We start from the raw sequence: 22,867 nt of genomic DNA on the forward strand, positions 1-22,867 counted from the left end.
TGTGTTTTCACATGAAGGTCATGTGACCACAGTGCCAAAAGCTAAACCAGTTATTAAAGCATTCATGCAGCGTTGAATGAGTCCTAACTTGATTAAAACTGAGCTCCAACTGTGAATGAAAGATGAGCTGATCTTTGAGGTCAAGTAACATCCACCTGTGAACTGTAGGTTTAAGATTCAAATGTGTTTTGGGCCTTCATCTGTATCTGTATGTGTATCACTACACATATTGATCTACTCCTGATGACCTCATCTATACTTAGTAGCATACCTGTCCCTGCCTATAAGCCTGATGGTAGAACAGGTGACCTGGCTGCACCATGTTGTTTGGGAACAGTGGTGGTCCATAGTTCATGGTGGGAGCTTCCATGAATGGATTTTGCTGGTCAACCACCTGAGGAACTGCTCCTCGGGGGAAACACCCACCATACCCTTGACCCTGACCTGACAAGTCCTTGAGATTTTGTTGTAATGTCTTACTATGTTGCTTATGTGCCGAGGTGTTTTTTTCCTAATCCCACACTGTGCCCCCCCCCCCCCCCCCCACAGGAGCTTAGTTTGGGAGTTGCTTTTTTTTGTTTTTCCTCTTTCACATCTAAGTAAACGGGGCGCTCTCCATGTGTGCGACCCACAGTTCTCCCGCTCCTGTCCTCCCCTGTTATGTGTCACTGTCTTTTTTTTGTGTTTCCTGGACGGGATGTAACTGAAATGGAATTTCTCCTTCAGGAGCGGGAGACTAATAAAGGCATCTGATTCTGATAGAAGATCTAAATATCAGTAATGTTTTTACAGTCAGTACAGTTTTGAGGTACTGCTCCATTTTCTGCTACTTTGGTTTTATTCCACCACATTTCAGAGGCATAAATTCTACTTTCTGTATTATGTTTGTGTAACAGCTGTAGTTACAAGTTACTTGGCAGATTAAGATTTAACATGAAAAACTAATGATTAATTTATAAAAAATATAAAAAATGTTACAGATGTAACTGCATCTGTTCCTTCATGTGAAAGTATGACAGTCAGTGCTGTTGAAGTACTTAGTGAAAAGGTTTGATGCTCAAGGATCGCTCAGTTTGGTTCTCTGAACTTATCTTGATACAATGATTTCTGTGTTGTCAATGTGAAAACTGTGAAATCTTCTGGTGAAATGAAGCAGCTCTCTCTATATATACACTTGGTTTAGAATGGACATTATGATGTCATGTGTTCTGTCTTTTATTCTGATTCTGATTCTCTGAGTCCATTCTAAAGCATCACCATCACCATTATCAATGTCCCCATGTCTTTCTGTCCCCAATGGAAAACTCCCACCTTCTCCTGGTAAGCAAACTGCAAAGGGTCAAGGGCGTGACGCACCTGTGGCCTCAGGTGGTGTAGCAGTAGCATGGTCTTCATCACGTATGATGTCAGGGCTACTGGCCTGAAGTCATTCAGCTCCTCATGTTCTGGTCTTGTTGGGACTGGGATGATGCAGGATGTTTTCCACAGCTGAGGGACCCTCCCCTGCTAGAGGCTCAGGTTGAAAATGCACTGTAGAGGGTCTCCCAGCTCCAACGCACAGGCCTTCAGCAGTCAAGGGGATACTCTCTCTGGACCCGCTGCCTTGCTGGGATGAAGCCTCCTCAGCTCTCCGCACACCTGGGCTGCTGTGATTTTAGTGGGGGGATGGTCTCCTCTGTGCTGGTGTTGAGAGGGAGAGCAGAGGGTGGGGAGGGGGGTGTAGTACTCTGAGGTGCGAATGAGTTGGGGTGGTCAAACCTGTTGAAGAAGTTGTTCAGCTGGTTCCCTCTCTACACATCTCCTTCGACGGTGGCACCCCGCTTCGAGCTGCAGCCAGTGATGATCTTCATCCTGTCCCACACCTCCCTCATGCTGTTGTTCTGCTACTTCTGCTCAAGCTTCCTTCCGTACTGCTCCTTCGTCTCCCTGAGCTGGACTTTGAGTTCCCTCTGCATACGCTTAAGCTCCTGCTGATCACCGTCCTTGAATGTTCACAATAAACCTTCATTATATTCAACACTTCATATGTGAGATGCAGCTGAATGTGCTGAACATAAAATTCCCAAAAACAAAAAAAAAACAACAAAATGTTTAAAACACTGAAACAGATTAACAAATTTCAAATACAAATAAAACAGAGCAGATGATAAAACATTTCAGTGAGATTTAATGGGACACTGACCACACCATTTAATTCTGAGCCTCGAGCACATGTTGAGATGTTCATTAACGCCATTTTCAACAAGCTGCATTTATTTAGAAATGAATTGTTTGTTTTTTATAACATATCTGTGGACACAAGCATTTGTAACACCTGATGAATCCAACATTTTACATATAACAGAGGCATTGAACAGTTTAAAGATGAAAAGATGCATTTCAAAAATAAACTTGAGTCATGTCATGCGATACACTGCGTCCTTCTTCTTTGTGAGTTATGGCGGATACCAACCAATGTGAAAATCGTATAGCGCCTTCCACTGTACTAGGATGCGACACTTTCACTCACATTCACATTTCATTGAAGTTTATTTGCCAATAAATCATATCAAAAACTAATGCAGTCTAATACAGCAGTTCTGCATTAAATCCTCCTGTCGTAAAGGTTATATTGTTCCGCCTTTGTTGAAACTGTCTCAGAGAGCTGTTGATTCAGCTGTATGGCTTTAAGAGAAGTGTTTGTGTTATTTACCTCACATTCACTGATATAAATGGTAACACTAAATATGGTTTATAATAGATTAAATGTCAGTAAGCAGTGTCAACCACCTCCTGTATTCTGTATATGTTGGTCAGAGTAGTGACTCTTATATCCTAATCGATTTAATCAGTATTATAATTCATATTTACAACACACACACACACAAACCATATCTTTCTTTTCAGTTGTTGTATTCTCCTTTTAAATCTTGATTCTACGTTTACCATCGTTGCTGTTTTCTACTGTCACCACTCAATGGCACTGTAGGGCATGGACAGGGTCAAGGCCAAGACGGTCCTGCAGCAGAAAAGCAGGTCGGAACTAAAGTCGCACGTCGAAAATCCCGACGGGCTGTTTTTACAGTAACACAAAACGTCATCGATTTTGGAGCAGTAACATATCATATCGAGCTTGGTAAGTTAAGTTACAGATAAATTGTTCAATATGATATGAAACAATCATAATCGGAGATTTGAGTGTAGTTGCCTGTGCATCTGAAACTGCTGCTTTTCCAACATGACACGATGTTGTGCGGCTAACAGCCATGTCAATATCTTATTTGAATGCTAACGAAGCTACTGCTAGCCGGGGGTTGGAGCACTCAAGGTGTCTGCGTGTCCACTGCTTCACCGCTCGAGCATCTGAACTAACGTTACAGCAGTGAAAAGCCAGTGAGTCTGAATGTCGTACTGCAGATTGATTGTTGCGTCGGTGTATTGCGTCGTTAGCCGAGTGTGTCACCTGACTTAAAGGCTAACCTTTAGCAGCTGCCGTTGTTACCGTCGCCGCAGCAGTGAGTGTATCAACGGGGTCAATACAAACGAGACGCTTCGGGCCGTTAAGCAGAGCTCGCATTTACCTCGATCGTCACCTCACTGTTAATCAGTTGTGGGATCGTTATGGTTCTCTTGAGCTGTCTTCGTTGAACTATCAGTTGAATTGGGATCATGGACAATTCCTTGCGATGATTAAAGATTACCACAAGGGAGAGCCAAAACCTCACAGGCTGCGTTCGGTTTCGTCCTCTTTTGACATAACGGTATTAAAAACATACATTTAGAAAGTCTCACTTATGTTGGGATTATGTTGTTGTTGTTGTTGTTGTTGTTATGGTTTGCATTTGTCTATTTGTTGAGCTCACCGCTGCTGTGTGTCACCAGCTAAATGGTAAAACATTAAAACTAACATCATACAGTGTGAGTCTGTTGTAACACCAGTGGAATCTATGGCTTGAACATCACTGTGGAGTTGAATCAATGGTTCAGTCTGAGCAAAAAGTGAACAGAATTAAAAGTAAAGACAAATTTGTTCGTGTGAAGTTCCCCTCTGATGCATCTCACCTCTGTTCCTATATGTTTCAGAGATGTTAATGTGACCTTGATTCACTGGTTAATCCAACATGAGATGATCAGATGGCAAAAATCCAAATGTCAGAAAGAGTCTATAGTTGCATTGGTTCTGGTCGTTTAGTTTGGCACAGTATGCATGGATTCTGACATTATAGTATCAATCTAGACTTGTTTTAGCAGCTCTGTCTCAAATGCTCTAATGATGTTTGTATGATTTGATCACTGAAACATTACATGAACAGATGAAATCATTACAGGGGCCCCTGTGGCAAAAAGACATTAATATTAATGAATAAACTAGTAGCGTGTTATTGCCTCATCCAGAGGGAGTTTGCACACACGTGTTGAAACTGTAGTCTCAGGTTGTTTTGATTGGTTAACACTCTTAAGTAAGTAATGGCAGTGCAGTGAGTGCAGTAGTGGTTTTAAAGGGTTTTGCTAAGGGGTACAAGCTGAGTATTAATGGATTATAGCCATATATTTCTTTGCCTGACTACATGGAAACCGAATGAATTAATTGAATCTATAAATTCTCAGCGTGGATCCCTGTTCCTGTAGACTTTTTCACCTACTAGTCTATAATGGCCCAACAGAAATAAACTGTTAATCTTGAGTGCAAAATATAATTTCTTAGAGTGACAGTCAGAAGTAAGGTGTGTTTGCTTGCAGGTCAGTTGTAATGGCAGGGGGAGGGGCAGCGGGTGTCGACCTCAGCAGGAAATTTGTGTCGGAAGCTGAGCTTGATGAGAGGAGGAAGAAGAGACAGGAAGAATGGGAGAAAGTCAGGAAACCTGACGACCCAGAGGGTAAGAACACCTACGCTTACACACACATTAAAAATGCATCAAACCTCTTAAAATGACACAGCTGTGTGAAAATCCATGTATTTGTTTGTGTACTCCTCAGAGGCTCCAGAGGAGGAGTATGACCCACGTTCCCTCTATGAGCGACTGCAGGAGCAGAAGGACAAGAAACAAGAGGAGTATGAGGAGCAGTTCAAATTCAGTGAGCGTTCTGCCTCGTCCACACATACATGAACGTCTGACAGAACAGAGCTTTTTTTCGATGCCTTTTGGCCTTTCGTCCACACACAAACACAGTTTTAGGTCACGAAAAACTGAACTTTTGGAAAAGTCCTTTTGGGGTGAAGATATTTGGAAAGTCTGTTTGCAGTGTTGACATTTTGGCTTGAGACAACAGAGTGCATGATGTCATCTCCTTAGTTTGCTGCAGCAAAGGCTTGTCTTCACCACTGTTGAATCTAACAACTAGTTGCATGTAACCTACTGGTAATAGCTTTTTTGGACAGGACGTAGCCCAACACACACAATTGTTCCTTTATTTTTATTTCTTTTTACATCATATTTCCACTAAAAGAACCTGAAAGCATCATTTCAAGTAACCAAACTTCTGCTGCAAGAACAGCAGAATATGTTGCAGCTGTTCTCTGATGTCTGTGCTCTGCTTCTCTCGGTTGGGTGTACACAAAGCTATATCCTCTCCTTCCTTTGTGGACATTGTTTTACAGATTTTAATAAAGAGATTAATTGGGAAAGTATTCAGATTTGTTCAATTCGCGCAGTCATAGAACAGTTTTTATTGTGGTGAAGAATGGCAGTGTTTGAACTCCGCAGTAAATGTTATCTTATCGTCTTGAACTGCAAATATCTGTTTTCTTTTTACATGAAGGTCACTTGTGTGTGTGGATTCAAAATAAACCGGTAAGGTCTGTTTTCTGAAAAATGCAGTCACTCTGCTGCCATGTGTTGAGAGCATGTTTGTTTCCATGGTGACAGGGAACATGGTGAGAGGATTGGACGAGGATGAGACCAGCTTCCTGGACGAGGTCTCCCGGCAACAGTGCCTGGTGGAGAAGCAGCGTAGAGATGAAGAGAAGCAGGAACTGTTGGAATACAGAATATCCTTTTATGGCGGGTTTGTTGATGTAAAAACACATTTTAATTAGCCGGCATCGCTCTGTGATTGTTTGCCTAAACATTTTTCTGTTTTTTTTTTCCCCCTTTTGCGTAAGTGATAACATATTTTGCAGGTTTAAAATGAGCACTGAGATGTAGTTGAAGTCACAGCAGTTGGATCTCGTTAGTGTTATTTTGTTGTTGATGAAATGAGGATTGGAGGCAACTGGTCATGGAATTCAGCAGGAAAACCTGATGTGCTCCACAGGCAAAAAAAAAAAAAAAAAAAATTTGGGATTGAAGCTATTGCCTCACAGTTTTAATATTCTGAAGCCCATTCCAACTTCCAATACAGTGCCCACACAACACAGTTCTGTACAAATCTACATACATCCAGTACAAATGACTACAAGTTAGAGTAATTCGTGCAAATGCTGAACTGATATTTGGAGAAACTGCAATCAGGGGTACACGTGTACATGTGCTTGACAAAAATTCAGAAATGTGTACCATGCAGTTGTTTCAAAACACATTTTTGCTTAACAGGCAGCAGCTGAACTGGGTCTGGGTGATAGAATGGACAGTCTGCACTGTGAAGCTGTTATAATGGTCATCAGCACACTTTTCTCATCGATACAAGTTTCATGTCTACACATCTGACCCAGTGATGTTTGGCTCCAAGAGTTTCACAAGGCTTAACACACACATTCTGTCTTCCAATGCTGAAGATTTCACTCTATCGAAGCAGCTTGGAGTGAGTGTTGGAGGTGCATACTGACGTGAAGGGGGAACACAGATAATGCAGAACACTGCACAAACCATCAGTGGAGAGTTAAGAGCAAAGTTGCAGTCCATTGAATTTTGTGGTCTGGAGGACATCACAAAAACTTGGTAACTTGACAGAGACTCCACAGAGAGAATGAACAAGCTTAAAACAAGGTGGAAAACATCTGTCCAGTAGCAAGAAATAACCATAATATTAATGCAGTTAGTGATTGCTACACCTTCCAGCCTTTACACTGTTTTGAAACAGAAATACTCGTTTCCCACTGAAAACATCCAGCATCTTTCATGCTCAAGCTGGCAAAGCACTTGTGTCATTAGTGTTTATATTGTGGTCGTTTACCTCTTCTGTCAGCTTTCCTGTTTGCTGTATTTGGCTGGCTCACTCATCTCTGTTGTGGAAATGTGACTTTATTGTTTGTGTCAGTTACAGGCTGCTGGACATGTTACGGTGGCAGGTATCAGCCGTGCCAGAGATGTGTTAGTGTTGATATAGTTCCCACTTCCTCCTGATAGAGTTCATACAAATCTCTGAACTCCGTGAACCCCTCTGAAATCTGTGAAGTTAATCCTCAGTATTTTCCTTCCATACTAAATAACACAAACCATTAATTGGTGGATCTTCTGTCAGCCAGATAATTGATGAATCAGTGTTTCATGTTAGCACTAGCCGCAGCAGCTATCACAGTATGAATGTTTGTTAAATGTATTGGTTGGATTAAGCTACATGATGAGAGCCAGGCACGCTCACTGCCCCCTAAACCACATGTCCACAGTGATAAGTGTGGTTGTTGTGTTGGAGCAGAGCGGCAGTTTCCTGCGTACAGTACTGTATATTGCATGGAGGTTCTCAGCGAGCGTTTCAGTATCCCCCCTACGCTGAGCGGTGTAGCTGCTCCCTGGTCATTTTGTGCACCTCACGCTGTTTTTACCAGCTGAAAGACATGCACGCTGCTAACTGGGAGTTTCTTGGTGCATATATGCTAATCAGCTTTACGTGTGTTGGCAGAAGCAGGCGCGGCTCCTCCACAGTGAAGCTCTTGCTGGGACTGCATCATGCATACATTACACACACATACTGACACACACACACACACACACACACTCACACTCGCACCTTGTACATGTGTCTCTCCTCACGTGTGATGCCAGCACTGTGCTGTTCACAGATTGCTCTGTAATTTTATCCCTCAGCTTCATCTGAAGAACAAAATTACTACAAGCAATGTTCATTCTGTCACTTCATGTTCGTCCAGTCTGACGTTGTGTTCATATTATCAAATGTTTTGTTGGAGGGGGATTATTATTTATTTATGTAGCTTTAACCAATCGGTAGAAAGTGACACGTCTGTCCTGCCATTGTCTGCAAACGGTTGCTATGAGCAGTTAATGAAAGATTTTTCTCATAGATGGAAATATGTCTATGAGTTATTTCTGGACGTTGACTTTAAACGGCTTGTTCTGCTGCGTCAATCTCATCCACACAGCGTCATTTTGCTGCTGCTTTTTTGAGGCAAATACCGATTTTTAAGATGTCATTGTTAAAAAAAAAAAGTCTGCTAGCAGTATGTCATCAGTAATCTTTTTTTCATATAAACATAGAAAATTCCAATTCAAATCAAATTTTTTCCCCATCGATGTCTCTGTGTGGTTTTTCTTAACCTGTCACAGAGATTCACACTCAGTGGGACATTTTAAAGTTAAAAAAATCCACCTGTAGGTGTCTCTCTGGATGAACTATGTAACTGTCACTCTCTTTCTAAACTGGTTCAAATCTAGTTTGCATTTCTGTGCGGATATTTCGTTTTACGTATCAGCTGACAAATACACCCCGATACCAACAAGAGTTTGGAAGCTGTGCAAATATAAATACAAACAGAATGCAATCATTTGCAAAAGAATCATATTCACCAGCATCAGTTTTCCAAAGTGCTCCTGAGTCCATGTAGTAAGTAGAGGTGAACCTCTCTCCATCCTCACTTGTGAACGACTGAGTCTTTCCAGGATGCCTCTTTCATACCCAATCATGATACTATCACCTGTTACCAATCAAGCTGTTTACCTGTGGAATGTTCCAAACAGGTGTTTCTGGAGCATTCCACTTCTTTCCCAGTCTGTAGTTGTTCCTGAACCAACTTGTTTGAAACATGTTGCTACATCAAATTCAGAATAAGCAACTTATTCTGTTTCATGTTTTACACAGTTTTATTCATCAGGGTCATCCAGACCTCTTTGTTTCTTCACTGCATTGCAGCACATGCAGCAAGTCTGCACAGTACAGAAAAACAGGTGCATGTGTATTACTAGTTACTAGTTGAAGTAGAAAGTGCATTTTGTGTTTACTGTTGGTCAGTCTGCTCACCAGCTCTCCCCAAGCTACTTTTTTTTTAGAATTGTCTTTTGATAGAAATAGAAATGTGTAGTAATATGATAAGCAGCTGGGAAGAATTCATGTATTTAGGAGACACCACCTGTAATCCATAGGTACCGTGTCTTACATCAAAGTGTGGATACTCCACCACTGTGCACGTTTGAGTGCGAGTCCAGGGCTGTAGCTCGCTGGTTGTTGCTCTCTGTGCTTTTCATCTGTCTCTCTGTCACTCTCTCTTTGTCTTTGCAGACAGACAGGTTTCTGACAGACAGGTTTGTCTGCAGATGAAGAAGAGACTGGGTTGTTGTGGAAACCGTATCATAGGCTGGTAACTACGGCGACGCTTTAAAGCAGTTGCTGTGAACACAAAGTCCACGCGCAGACACACAGACGCAGGGCTGAATGAATGCAGTGCAAACTCAGGACTGCTCGTGTGTTCCTCTCATATACCATACGCCCCACTTTGAGTCTGCTGATCGCTGTCCATTTGTCCCCTTTGTCTTACGCCTTGTGTGCTTTGTCTTTTTGTGCGTCTATTTTCCTCTGTCTCTGCATCTCGACCCGATTTCACGTCTCCTGAGCTCTGTCCATATCCTGGTCTTCTTTTAGACTCTATCTGTGTCACCTCTCTGTGCCTGAGTGCTTTTCTTAGCCTTTCAGATCTGTGTCACTTCTTCCAGCACACTGGTGAAAAGATGTAATGGCTCCTCTTAAAGGGAGGACAGAATGTGACTTGTTGAATGGACTGGTGCTGCTGCGTGGGTCCCGTCCGTCTTCTTTCCCCTGAGCCCAACTCTTTGCTCCCTCTCAAAGGCTCCATTGGGGTCTATTCACCTTAACTCTGCACTTCCACAGCGCTCTAGTGAAGCAGGTGTCCGCCGAAAGCCGCAAAGAGCCTGAAAAGAAGGTGGCACCCAAACATTCAGGGGCGGAGCAAAGGACCAGCCACCTTTCTCAGGCCCATTTATTGGCTGGAGCAGTCAAGAGACGCAGGTACGCACATACACTCGCTTTAAACCTGCAGTGACTGATTTTTTGCTAGTTGTGGCCAAACATGTCACCAATGAGAGTGAATTGAAAACAGTAAAATTATACAGTGATAAAAACTCGCTTGCCTTGGTATTCTCCAAGCTATCAGCCGTACTCCAGGTCCATCTGTGGAAGCTTGAGGAAAGGCTACATAAGTGAATCATGAGTTTACTGTTTTTATCAGAATGTATGTCTGTACGCGTCAAGACTAAACCTCCATGCTCAAGTCAACCTGTGGATCATAAAACCAAAACAATGAGATGAAAGATGCTAAAACGCTCAGTGGAGCTTAGCGGAATGGCAGGGTTGGATAACAATTTGCTGTCATTCACTTTGCAATAGTCATTTCAGCCGTTGTTAACATGAAAATCTTGATTAGAGCAGCTTCACTTCTTCAAAACCTTTGTTCTCTCACCCAGCTCGTCCCAGTCATCAGATAGCAGTAAGAAACAGAAGGTGGAAATCACAACAGCAACAGCAACGACAGGAAATGGAGAGCGACACACAGGTGGGCTACAGCTCGAGGATTTTAAGGAGGGCTGTCTGTCCAAAGTGAGCAGAAACCGAGCTGTGCATCTCCTGCACAGCTGCCATTGCTAAATGATAGCCCTATCAGAGAAGGAAAGAAACTCATATTCCGCTCGCTGCTCGTGACTGAATGATGCATAAATTGTATACGTGGAGTGGACAACTGATCCTCTTTGCAAAGTGTTTTCAGTTTTACCACATTTCCTCAAATTTTAGGCAGGTTTGCCTCACGGAAAAGATAAACCTGAATCTACAGAAAGCCCAGGACCAGCTGATCCACATGGGACAGTGGCACAAGGGTAGCATTCATTTGTCCAGTGTTCACTGTAATAGCATACCTGACATTATCTGGCTTCTCAGGTGCCAAACGCTCGTTAGATCAGCGGCTAGTCGACAGCAGCTTGCTGCTGAGCAGGTAATGCACAGTGATGTTATCAAAGCTGTTTGAAAAAAGCTGCCTGCTGTTGCTGGAAACAAGACTGATGAGAATGAACCATAACAGTAACGTTTTGGGGCAGCTGAAAGGAGTGAAAGTGCTCTGCAAAGCTGGGGGGGAACTACAGAGTCAGGTGAAAAGTTTGTGTGTTTGTCACTACAGGTAACACCTTTCATGTTATACAGAATTATTTGATCTGATTTTCTGTCCTTACATCTGGTTAATTCCATTCATCCCACTGATTTTCACTGCTTGAAAGATGTTTTAGGAAACCTGGCAATAAAGTCAGTTTGTCTTATTTACAGTGTACACCAACGTCTGTGACTAAAGCATTGTGAAATGCCTGGCAACAGTTACTATTATTAGTTATTTCATTTTTCTCCACCTTTATTTGAATAATTCAGAAATTCCTGCTCTCCAAATTTTCATCTGACAGTGTGTTGTGCTGTTCAGAACAGGAGGATGGAGCAGGGGGAGAAGCGGGGGGAGCTGAAGATCAACAAACAGTCCCCAGCCTGACAGCGAAGACCCCCTCGGCTCCCCTGAGCTCCGGTCAAGGCGTGTTGCACCTCCCGTCAGCGGCCGTGTGCGTCGGCGTTTTACCGGGACTCTGGGTTTATTCCGGCAGCAGCGACTCTGACAGCAGCTCGGACAGCGAAGGTAGCGTGGACGCAATCATGTTGCCGTACCCCCGGCACAGCAGGGCCTACAGATAGACACACACCAGCATCCACACACACACACACACAACCTGAAGAGTATGTTTGCATGCCTTCAGAGTGGCTTGCAAACAGTCAGAAAAGATAACCTCACACAGGATATGCACACAGAGACAGAGTAAAGGTCATACACACACGCACACTAATATAGGGGTACACACACACAACAGAGCCCACAGTAGCGCACCTGCAGGCCACACAAGTTCATATCATGTTCGTTATACACTGGCAGCACACACACCTAGCAAACCTTTTCAGTATTCCTATTGTTTTCACAGCTGTGAGTTGAACTGTTGCTCTTTGTCATCAGACAAAGTTCAGCCCAGTAAAATCATCCTGATAATCAGTAACACCAATTTAAACTCTATTCTGAACTAAATCTGTCTGTCTATCTGTGGTTTTTGCTATTGTGGCACTCAAACATGACACCTCCACCCTTCCTTCTATCAATCACATGTCACGCAGTGTAAGCCGAGCAACCAATCCCGCACTGCCTACCCCGACGACATCCTGCCCCCCCTACACCCCCCCTCCCAACCCAAGCCACAGCGACTGCAAGCTGTGCTGCTGGCTGAGGGAACAGTGATTGACAGCTGTGGAGCAAGGAAGAGACTGCTTTAGACTGTGTCACATGACTCACACCTTTTAGCTATCAGCAGCTGAGGAGAGAGCCGGGGCAGGACACGCTTCTCTCTCTCTTTGTGTTAAATGCAAAGTCTGAATGGTCTGAACAATCGTGTTTTTATTTGTGTGATATGTTTTCTCATCAGTAGTTTGTCTCAAAGTCACAGCATGCTGGAAGGATGCTGGACCGTTTGCTGCTGTATCAGGCGCTGAAGCTTTGGTTTGTTGGTCCGAGTCTGAGCAGAGAGAAATAAAGACCTTTCCCTTCTACAATGTGTTTACTGTGTGTATTTGTGTGAGAGATTTAAAAAAAAATATATATATATATATATATGTCATCAGGGAGCCATTACATATTGCACACAGTACTACTGTATACAGAACTTAATTGTCAGACTCATGATGGATAGTTAAAAAAGTCATAAGAAAAATGGAGTTGCAAAACCAGCGAAAACGTCTTCATCAGTCCACACATTCTTCTTCTTCCTTGTCAGAACTTTGTAACATGCAGTAGTACTCTCCATGACTTAAACAGACTTTGATGTGTGAAATGGGCAGAGTTCCCCTTTAAGAGATGGTGCATAATGACAGTGTGGTGAAAATGTCACTGGGGCTGCAACAAGTGTTGTTCTGACCTCTGAAGACAAATGATTATTTAGCTCACACAGGAAAAGGAGCAGATACAGAACAGATAGGAATATCAATTTTAATGCAGTAGTCCAAAAAAAACTTAGACAGTGCCTCGAGCTGAACACTAGCATTTGGAATGACGATGCTGAAGGCTAGCATGTTTAATGTTTCCTATGTTTTCCATCGAGGATGTTAGCACGCTAAAATTTGCTAATTAGAGTTAATGTCTTTTGAGGTTGATGGGAATGTCACTGGTTTTATTTAGTCATAAACCAAAGTGTTGGACTAATTAAAATGGTTACCTGATGATGGCACTAAATAAAAGGTCAGAATCACCAAAGTTCTTACAATTCATCCTAAAAACAGAACAGAAAACAAGACTAGGTTCTCAGAACTGAAGTGTTTGATTAGTCTTAATATGCTTCCAGCCCAGTTGGCTGATAGTGTTGATGTATGAAGTACTGAAGTGATAGTAAAGTTGTTCTTTAAAAGCTGTTTGAACAGGTTTGAAGATGACGACAGAACAGGAACGCTTGGCAATGTAAAAACTTGCTCACGATTCAACTCTTCATAAAGACCCAGAAGGTCAGTTTGTTGGAGGTCAAAAGATCTGAGAAGTACCTTTGAGCCATGGACCATAAAATTAATGTGAGAAATTGGACTGAATCAAAACTAATATGGGTGACTGGATTCTGGGATGTGTTTTGTGTCCTCATTAAAACCTTGGCAGTAGAATTGTGCATCTGAAGCTGAGCTCAGTGAGCTGATTGAGAGTGAAGGTGAGATGATATCAAACTGTGCTGAAGTCTCATTAAAAAACCGAAGCCATGCAATGTTTGTACTTGTCTTTAGTGGATAAAATCAGTGTTGTTGAAGGTGTAAGAGTGACTCAAAGCCTTTGTAAACACAGTGATGATGGGACTGGAGGATAATTCTGTCTTCGTTCACGGCCAATAACAAGCATTTCAGTTTGTCTGAGGGCAGTTCACTGACATCATTAAGGCAGCCGTTAGTTTCTCGGTTTAACCGACAGATGCAGCTCAACATCACTGGCGAAGCTGTGAAGAGTTACCATGACAACAAATAATATAACCAATATACCCAAAGAATATGTCAATACAGAGTCTGAGTTTTTGAGGCAAATTTAAGCATTTCAGATGAACATCAGTCCCCCGTGTGCATGTTTTTTTTCCCCCCATCTGGCAGTTATGACAGTATGTTCAATGATGTTTGTGCCACAGGCAGCAGCACTACAGCAGAGCACCAACACATTCACATACTGCCCAAAAAGGCTGACGGATGGCGGTGCGATGGGGATGAAATCCGGACTGATTTTTGTAAGAATCCTTTTTTTTTTTTTTTTTGATGCCACATTTTGAGTAAGCTGAATTCACTGTCCGTTCAACAGCAGCAGGCTGTAATTCATTATCTCTCCAGTCCAAGCAAAAACCAAAAAATCAGATGAGTCATGTGGAGTAAAACACAAATGTGGTGCGAGTGTTTTTTGTCGCCGCCCACTCCTCCATTTCTCATTCTGCATGTCTTTGAAGTCATTTTGCATCTCTTTGTGGTCATTTTGTCTCTTTCTGGATGTTTTTAGTCTCTCGGTTGTCGTTTTGCATCTGTTTGCTGTTGTACATCTATTTGCAGTGATTTTTCAGACCTGTTTTGTCTCTCTGTGGTCACTTTGCATGTTTTTTGTTGCTGCATTGTGTGTGTGTATGTGATTATTTTGTGTGTCTGTAGTCATCTTTTTGTGGTGTGCTGCTCTCGTATCCACAGAAACAGAAGAAATGTGACATTTCCTTCAGTTTATTAACCTGAGTGTGGACATACACACAACTTTAGAAAATCAATAGCAACACATTTAGTACAAAGATGCACAGCAATACACATAGTAGTAGTTTAAGTACACAATTCAGCACTGCATAAAAAGTACATTAAAAACATGTCAGAAACATTGGCTTATCAGAACATAAACAGCATCATATAAATATACATTCGATATATATGCATATCAGAAACTCCTCTCCTGATTCCCCTCATTAAACCTCTGACACTAACAGCCTTCTCTGACACTGTGTGCCATCTAGCACTTTCTTCCCTTTCATTAGAATCTCATTAAAATATTTACAAAATCTGATAAATACATCATTTGAGAAGGAAAAATCATGCGTTTGTGATCATCAGCATCAGTTTGTAAACAGTGAGTAGATATTGGCAACATGCAGGATGAACCGGTCATTAGAAATGAAAAGATTTTGCAAAAGCTACCAAATTGGCCCCATATTTAACAGCCTAATGAGTTCACACAGTATTCCACATCTATTCTGTGTTAATGCTACAGCTGCCACTACGGCCTCGTCCTCCCGTTTCTGTCCTCTTGAGTCAAATCAGCATAGTGGAGCATTAAAACCTGCCTCTCAGACAACTGGTGCTCAAAACTTCAGATTTAAAACCTCCCCAGACAATGCCGCAGGGCCGAAGAAACAACGCTGCGTTCAGGTTCAGGCTGTGAGTCACACAGAGGACAAAAGCAAACAGCCTTCATCCAGTCCGCTACCTGAAAAGGCTCCATATGACAACAGGAGGGGATTCAACCACTGCTATATTTCAGCTTAGGAGGGACTTTACACCAAGGAGTTGTATGTATGACATAGTATCAATCACAAGACACACACATGCAAAAAGCAAATAACCCTACATCCTGCTAAATCAAGATATTTTTCAGTTCTCTAAAAAAAAAGGCCAGTGTTTTACCTGCATATTTATATATATCACTGTCATTTGCAGACACCTGCCATCACTGCAGACATGCAAGGTCCTTTATTATCATCATGTTCTGTGTGCTGGAAAGCTTTATGAAACAGAGAATATCACTTCTGATGGATTCACACTGGATACTGACCAGACATTCTTTGACAAGTAAAAACTTTGCAAATATAATGACAGGAATGTCTTCAATGTTTCATTTTTTTTGTCCATAACATATTTTTGTTCACAGCTGATATACACACTTTAATTCTGTATTGTTTGCTGTTAATGAGAAGAGAGGTCTTGTTGAGCTATTGTACAGCGTGTGGGCTCTCATCGTCGGGGTGTCTCACTCCGGTGCCGGGTTGATGGGCGGTAGATTCCGCTGTTTAAAGTACTGGGTGACCTGCTGAGGCAGCTCGGCCAGGACCGACTTAGCGAGGGTCTCCTTGGGTGCCTGACAGGAAAAAAGAGCAAGAGAGTGAATTCATTTCCACAAAAACACAGAAGCTGTAGGCTGTAAAATGTTAGCATACTAGTGACTGTGGTCTCTTTTGATCCTGCTCTGACAGACTTTTCCAGTCTAGTCCTGGTATTTGTATGTCCTTGGTCCAATCAGTCGTCATGTCTAAATTATATTCTTAATTGGCTGCACAGTCATAATGTGTGTATACACCTGTAGACAACAGTGTGCTTTCAGCTTGGTGAAAAAGTCTGTGTTTGTCTTTTTTTTAACACAACAATGCTCATGTGCACAAAGCCAGCTCCATAAACACATGGCTTTCCCAGTTCGGTGTGGAAGAATTTGACTTGGCTGCTCAGAGCGCTGAACTCGACCGCATCCATATGTTTGGAATGGACTGTGATGCAAACTGTGTCCAACATCTGTGGTCGACCTCACTGATGCTGTTGTGGCTTGATGGGAGCAAATCCCTGCAGCCAGGTATCTCAATCTGCTGTAAAGTCTGAAAAGGGACGAGGGCGGTGTCAGCAGCCCGTGGTTTGGACTGAGATGTTCAACGGTCAAATGCGGATATAATGTTCATCTGTCTCTACACTTTTGGCCATGACATGGATTTCCAACAGTCCTATCAACTGTAAAATCAACAACAGACAGAGTGTGGCTAGAAATGAAAATAATGCATACACATTATCCACATGAGCAAACTGAAAACATTTCTGAAGAAGCGCGTTGGCAGGGTGTCAAAACAGCAGGTGGATGAATTAAGATGCTTCACAAATCCTCCAGAGTTGAAGCATTGATAGCATTACAGGTTAACAATCTAGCAGCAGTGGTGTGATTCTTCTGTTTGACATGGAGCAATTTATGGCCAGTCTAATATTTTCCCTTTTTTTCCCACAAAAAAAGATGAAACTCATTACACTTCCTCAGAGACAGGAAGTCAGGGGATTAGTTAGCTTCTCAACAGTAAATATGAAGCCTCTCTTTGAAGACGCCTTCAGAATCTGGAGATTATTCCATCTGCACTCAGCTTTCCTGCATTCTCTTCTCTGACTTGTGACAGCTGAGGTGTTTCTCATCCGTGATTTCCGCCTGCCTCTTTACCTTTTAAGGTGCAATAGCACCAACAACAGCGGAGTTTGATGTCTTAATGATGTCTACAAAGTTTCCGTGAAACAACAACTGACTTCATGTTATATGCTTGTGGCAGAACCGCAGTGGTTTGAGCCAATCAGCGTCCCATGAGGAACTGTTGGCAGCTATGGGCGGGTGTGGTTTAGGTGTGAGACTGGACCTTCCAAAACAACAACGGTGACTCCTACAGAGGTTTGTGTAGATCAAAGGAGGGGAACAATTTCAATTTCTACAACACTGTCTCTGTCAGAATGTGGTCTTGACAAAGCTGCTTGATGCCACATTATCCATCAGTTTGGCTGTTTGTCTTATTGCTGTGCTGATGATATCCAGCTTTGTGTGTTTGTGAAAGCAGGCCACTGGTCATTGTACAAAATTGCCTTAATGAGGTTAATGCCTTGATGTGTCTGAGTTTCTGGAATAAAAATCACAGAAGTTCTGGTCTTTGCACCAGCACTTCCCTGGTGGTGTTACTGGCTTGTAACCCACAGTTGGTTTCCAGAAACCAACTTGCCTTTTCTCATTCACAGTTGAACTTTGACAAACATCTGAAGTCGGTTGTTTAGTCTTGTCAGGTTCAAATAAGAAACTGCATCCCTTCTCGTATTTCCAAGAGTTCGAACCAATCATCCATTGTTTCGTCCCTTCACATCTTGACTACTGTGATGCATTATTCTTGTTTCAGCAAATAGGCTGTAGCACAATTACAAGTGGTTCAAAATTTTAGGACTCCACAGTGTTTCTATATCAACACAGTGCTGGCTTCCTTGTACTTAAATTAGTACTCAAATAAGTACTCAAAGTTCAAGACTCGAGTTTTTGCTCCTGCAAGTCAGACCAGCAAACTCTGCTGAGTGTTTCAAATTTTATCTTAAATGTTTTTATTCCCACAATCTGTATTAAAATGTTGTTGATGCGACATGGCCGTGACGTGATTTCACTCTGCAACATTTTTGTAAAAAGTTAATAAATTCTACAACAACAATAACTTTCAGAGTATCTAATCAGCACCAACTAGACCAGCTTCATGAAGATAATGATTTATAGTGGAGGTTCGCCTGCCAACACAGCTCATCATTTCAGGCCACTCTCATTATTACTTTGCCTCTGTCTCAGCTTCATTTCTCCCTCTTCCGCTCTATTATGTCTGTTGCCGTCTCTCAACCTCCCACCAACAATCTGGAATGAAGCCAGCAAACACTGTCTGTTCCTCCCACTACAGAGGAAGTCAGTTCGCCCACCACCAGCCCACCAGCCCACACACACATGCACACACGCGCGCGCACACACAAAATTTACATAATGACCAAAACTGCTTCCTGTGCACAGCCTACAAATGTGCACACACAAATCAGTGCATGTGTTCACCTTCAACACATATGACACTCACTTTAACTCTTTTACCATGTATGGTACGCACGCTCGTCAACACATCACTCTCACACACACACACACACACACACACACACACACACACACACTCACTCACAGCGTCTCTGTTGAGCCTGAGATAACCAAGGCAGCTCTCCTCATCTCGCAGACTGTGTGTGTGTGTTGTGTGTGAGCAGCTACAATCTGAGTAGCAACAGGCTGCCATCTGGTAACACATTCACACTCAGACAGCATGACATCATGTCATTAGGTAAAGCCTCCACTGCAGGACTAAGATGGAGTCAAAATAACACTGAAAATCACATCAGCAAGTTGAAACATTGGCTAAAGTGGCATCTCAGCAAATGACGGGTGAAAGACAGCAAACTTCACTGAGACCCGTTCGGTCGTTAAACTTTGTCAATGATTCACCACAAACTCTCTTCTGTGTCTATTTTATTTACACTCCACAGCTGTAAATGAACAAAGTCAACTTACCTCAAGTATTTCACTAATGAAAACGTTTTGATCTGATCTGATCTGTTTTTTAGCTGACTAGTTTTTAGGTACAAAAAGATGTTATGTGTGAAGCTGTCCAACGAGCATGAAAGAGCTGTTAAATTCTTTGAACATGAACCTGCAGTAACTGTCTTTTTGGTCACTTGGGGTTGTGAGGTTGTGAATGCATCATTGGCATATTTTAAACTCTTTAAGTTGATATGGTGACGTCGTTAGCAAGTGGATGCCTATTTACACATCCTGCAGATATGGAGCAACATTAGCATTATTATGGCCACCCGATGATGCCAGTCCAGTATCTTCCGTCTTTTAGCACCAACTTTAGAGGATACTGTGTCTCTTCAGCTTCTAAATGCTCCCATATGTTGACCAGCTCGTTGCAAACTATGTCTGTCTGCTGTTTGGTGCTGGCTCAATAATGCACAGTGGGGTTTTAGAACTGAAGAGTTTTTCTTTGTCTAAACATTGTCACATAAATTTTATACTTTTACTGAAGTACTCTGAATTGTGGCATTGATGTTTACTGAAGAAAATGAAATGCACATCTTCCAGCTCTGGGACTGGGCCTCACTGATAAACTTTTTCTCTTTTTTTTTTTTTTGAGAGCATGCAGGTTCCTTGTCATCCCCTGGTGTCATTTATGAACAGGCTGAGACCAGTACTCACATTACGGAAATCCCTGAAAGGGACGAACTGCACGATGTCCCGAACAGCCTCCTCTCCTGTGTTGGACCTCAAAACGCTGGCGTCTCCATCTAAGAACTCCATGGCAGCAAAGTCTGCGTTGCCCACACCTATGATGATGATGGACATGGGTAGTTTAGACGCCTGCACAATGGCATGACGCGTCTCGTCCATATCGCTGATGACACCGTCTGTTATTATGAGGAGAGTGAAGTACTGCTGCAGATGAGAAGAGATGGGCAGATAAATGAGGGAAAGGAGGGAGAGAAGACACAAAGGCAAGTGAGAAATCCCATTTTCATGTGATGTCACTGCGAAGTCTCAAAGCTTCTAAAGTTACTTGAAGAGAAATCCACATCAAGAGACAAAGAGACAGGGAGAACCTGTTACAACCATAATTATATTGTCAGTGACGGTAAGCAGAGTGACATAGTGTTGTGGAAGTGGAGACGGAGAAACAAAAACAGAAACAAGGGAGAAGTGAAGAAAAAAAAACAATAAAGGGATATTTCAGAGAGTGACGGGGAAGAGGAGACAGGAGCTGGATGACACTTCACGAGGGAGAGAAAAATAGAAAGCAGAATGAAAGCTTTCCTGCATAACAGCAAGTTGGGCTCCATTCATATGACACAGCAGACCATCTGTCCCTGGAAAAAAACTGAACCCAGTGATGAAAGAGAAAGAGCTGAAAAAGGAAAGGAAGAGCAAACAGTTAATTTGCAGTGAGTCAGGAGACAAAGAATCAGTCTTTGGCATTCAACTGAAATATCACATAATCGATACATGCTGACGTTTTTTCCTTGCTGCTATTTTTTGTAAATTTACCCATAAATGGGTAAAGGACAAACCTGAATAAATGAGAGGAAGAACAATAATGGATGCGTAAAGGGCACTGTCTGATGAACTGTCTGATGAATAGGAAAAGTTGTGTCTGTATAGAGTGAAAAAACATTTTTGGTGGTCTAGAGATGCATTGTGCAGACAGATGGCTCTCATCCTATCTCTTCTCATCTTTGTTTACAAAAAACAAACATGCAAATGAGAAATAAAGCACTTTCAGGACATCGTGTACTGTCAATCAAATACACTCGACGCTAGCATGACAGAGAATGCTATTTTAGGGAGCTACTATCTGTCTATCCTATATGAATGAATGAAGAAAATGAGCCACTTGATAACCAGTTTCATGACACGAGTTGTCCAGAACTGTCAATGTTAAGCCCTTTTCAGACATGAAATGCATAACATTACTGGCTGTTTTAAAAGACACAAGTGTGTTTTATGTTAATGTTCCTAACTACGGCATTCAGACACGGCAGGACATTTACAATACTGCCATGATATTTGGCACCTGGTGCATAAGAGGGCTACACAGAGAGCGAGAGAGAGAGAGAGCGAGAGAGAGAGAGAGAGAGAGAGAGAGAGAGAGAGAGAGAGAGAGAGCCGTGTTACACCAAGAAGTGTTTTCTGTTCTCTCAGAGGCTGCATCACTGATACATTTAAAAACTTATTTTGCCATTGAAATCTTAATCAGTGACCACTGCGAGATGCTTGCCCCCTCTTCTCATGGTGAACCCCACACACAACGACACATCACATCAATTTCATTATTTAACGTTGTTAGAGAACAAATTCTGCTGCCTGTAATGAACATCCGACAACTATCATTTCATTATTTCTTATTTCTGGTCTGACTGGTCTGAGCTGACAATCAACAACTTAAAATTGGCTCTTTCACAGTTTCACAGTTCACTAACACTAAGGAATTGATCATTTATATCAAGTGGTTACATAGTTATGGCGGAAAACACCCTGCTGTTTGAGGGAGCAACGAGGCTTCAGCTGAGAGAGCTACCCCCCCCCCCTTAAGAAACACACAGTGAATCTTAGTTAAATCAACAGGAGGAAATGCCTCATCAGGAGCGGGCTGGGGTGGTGGATATGATTGGGCACTACTAGCCACACAGCTGTGAATGAGCCAATTATTGGAAAGCAAAATGCAAAGAGCAGATGTTGATCAGCCAATACAAGCGTAATCTTCAGTGCTCTGAACTAACACAATACTTCAAATTAGTAGGTGACACGCAAAACAGATTATTTATAGCAAAAGGTTCCACAGTTAGACTTGGCGGAGAAGGCTCTACTGGTGATAAAGCCTGACACTGAACGGCTTGGTCATGATCTGATATGAGGCAGATCATATACAGAAACACACACACACACACACACACACACACACACACACACACACACACACAAAGAAAGCGCATCAGTTCTGCACACTAACATGTGAATTGTTATCCTATGATAAGAACAGACAACGTGAAGACACACACTGACTTTACCCGGAACAAAATCGCACTTCCATGTCACGCACACACAGACACACACACACACACACACGCAGGGAGGGCTCTGAAGCCTGTCCCTTTAATGTGCTAACAGCAGCACTCATTAGAGAATCATTATCGCACAGACAGACAGGGTCGCTCACACACTGGGGCACGCACAAACTGCACTGGCCTGCAGCCTGTGTGTGCGCGCGTGTGTCAGGAGCACGAGTGTCTTGGTACACAGTCACACAGTCTGCAGTCGCAGGTTCTCTCATTATCTGAGGAACAAGAACACGGAGTACAGAGCAGCAGCCGATTTGTGCAGCCTACAACCTACCCACCCACTTACCCCAACACACACACACCAGTCTAACCACTACCCCAGTATGTGGTCCACAGACACTTGACTGCTGCAGCTGTCACATCTCATTGTCTGTTACTCCTTCCTGTCTTCATATGTTCCCCCTGTTGGAACTCACTGTAATATAAAACAAGAATAGGGTCCCCAATCATTTCCTTACAG

At 42.5% G+C, this 22,867-nt stretch overlaps 2 protein-coding genes across 2 annotated transcripts in view; one reads left to right on the plus strand and one right to left on the minus strand.

The window, feature by feature from the left end:
• The first annotated feature begins 2,988 nt into the window (after positions 1 to 2,988).
• On the plus strand, positions 2,989 to 11,970 carry psme3ip1 (proteasome activator subunit 3 interacting protein 1). Its single transcript, XM_076733671.1, has 7 exons — positions 2,989 to 3,115; positions 4,720 to 4,856; positions 4,957 to 5,055; positions 5,847 to 5,968; positions 9,974 to 10,113; positions 10,569 to 10,657; positions 11,567 to 11,970. Exons 2-7 carry the CDS (start codon positions 4,730 to 4,732, stop codon positions 11,827 to 11,829), a joined length of 840 nt encoding a protein of 279 aa, XP_076589786.1. The 5' UTR covers positions 2,989 to 3,115; positions 4,720 to 4,729; the 3' UTR covers positions 11,830 to 11,970.
• A 2,910-nt stretch (positions 11,971 to 14,880) lies between these two features.
• cpne2 (copine II) overlaps positions 14,881 to 22,867 on the minus strand; it is a 48,619-nt gene continuing 40,632 nt past the window's right edge. The window contains exons 15-16 of the mRNA XM_076732700.1: positions 19,994 to 20,230; positions 14,881 to 16,297 (exon numbers count right to left, since the gene is read on the minus strand). Of these exons, the coding sequence (XP_076588815.1) occupies positions 16,190 to 16,297; positions 19,994 to 20,230 (345 nt within the window). The 3' untranslated portion in view covers positions 14,881 to 16,189. The remainder of the gene's footprint in view (positions 16,298 to 19,993; positions 20,231 to 22,867) is intronic.

The sequence above is a fragment of the Chaetodon auriga genome, chromosome 6 (genome assembly GCF_051107435.1).
Source record: "Chaetodon auriga isolate fChaAug3 chromosome 6, fChaAug3.hap1, whole genome shotgun sequence".
Lineage (NCBI taxonomy): Eukaryota > Metazoa > Chordata > Actinopteri > Chaetodontiformes > Chaetodontidae > Chaetodon > Chaetodon auriga.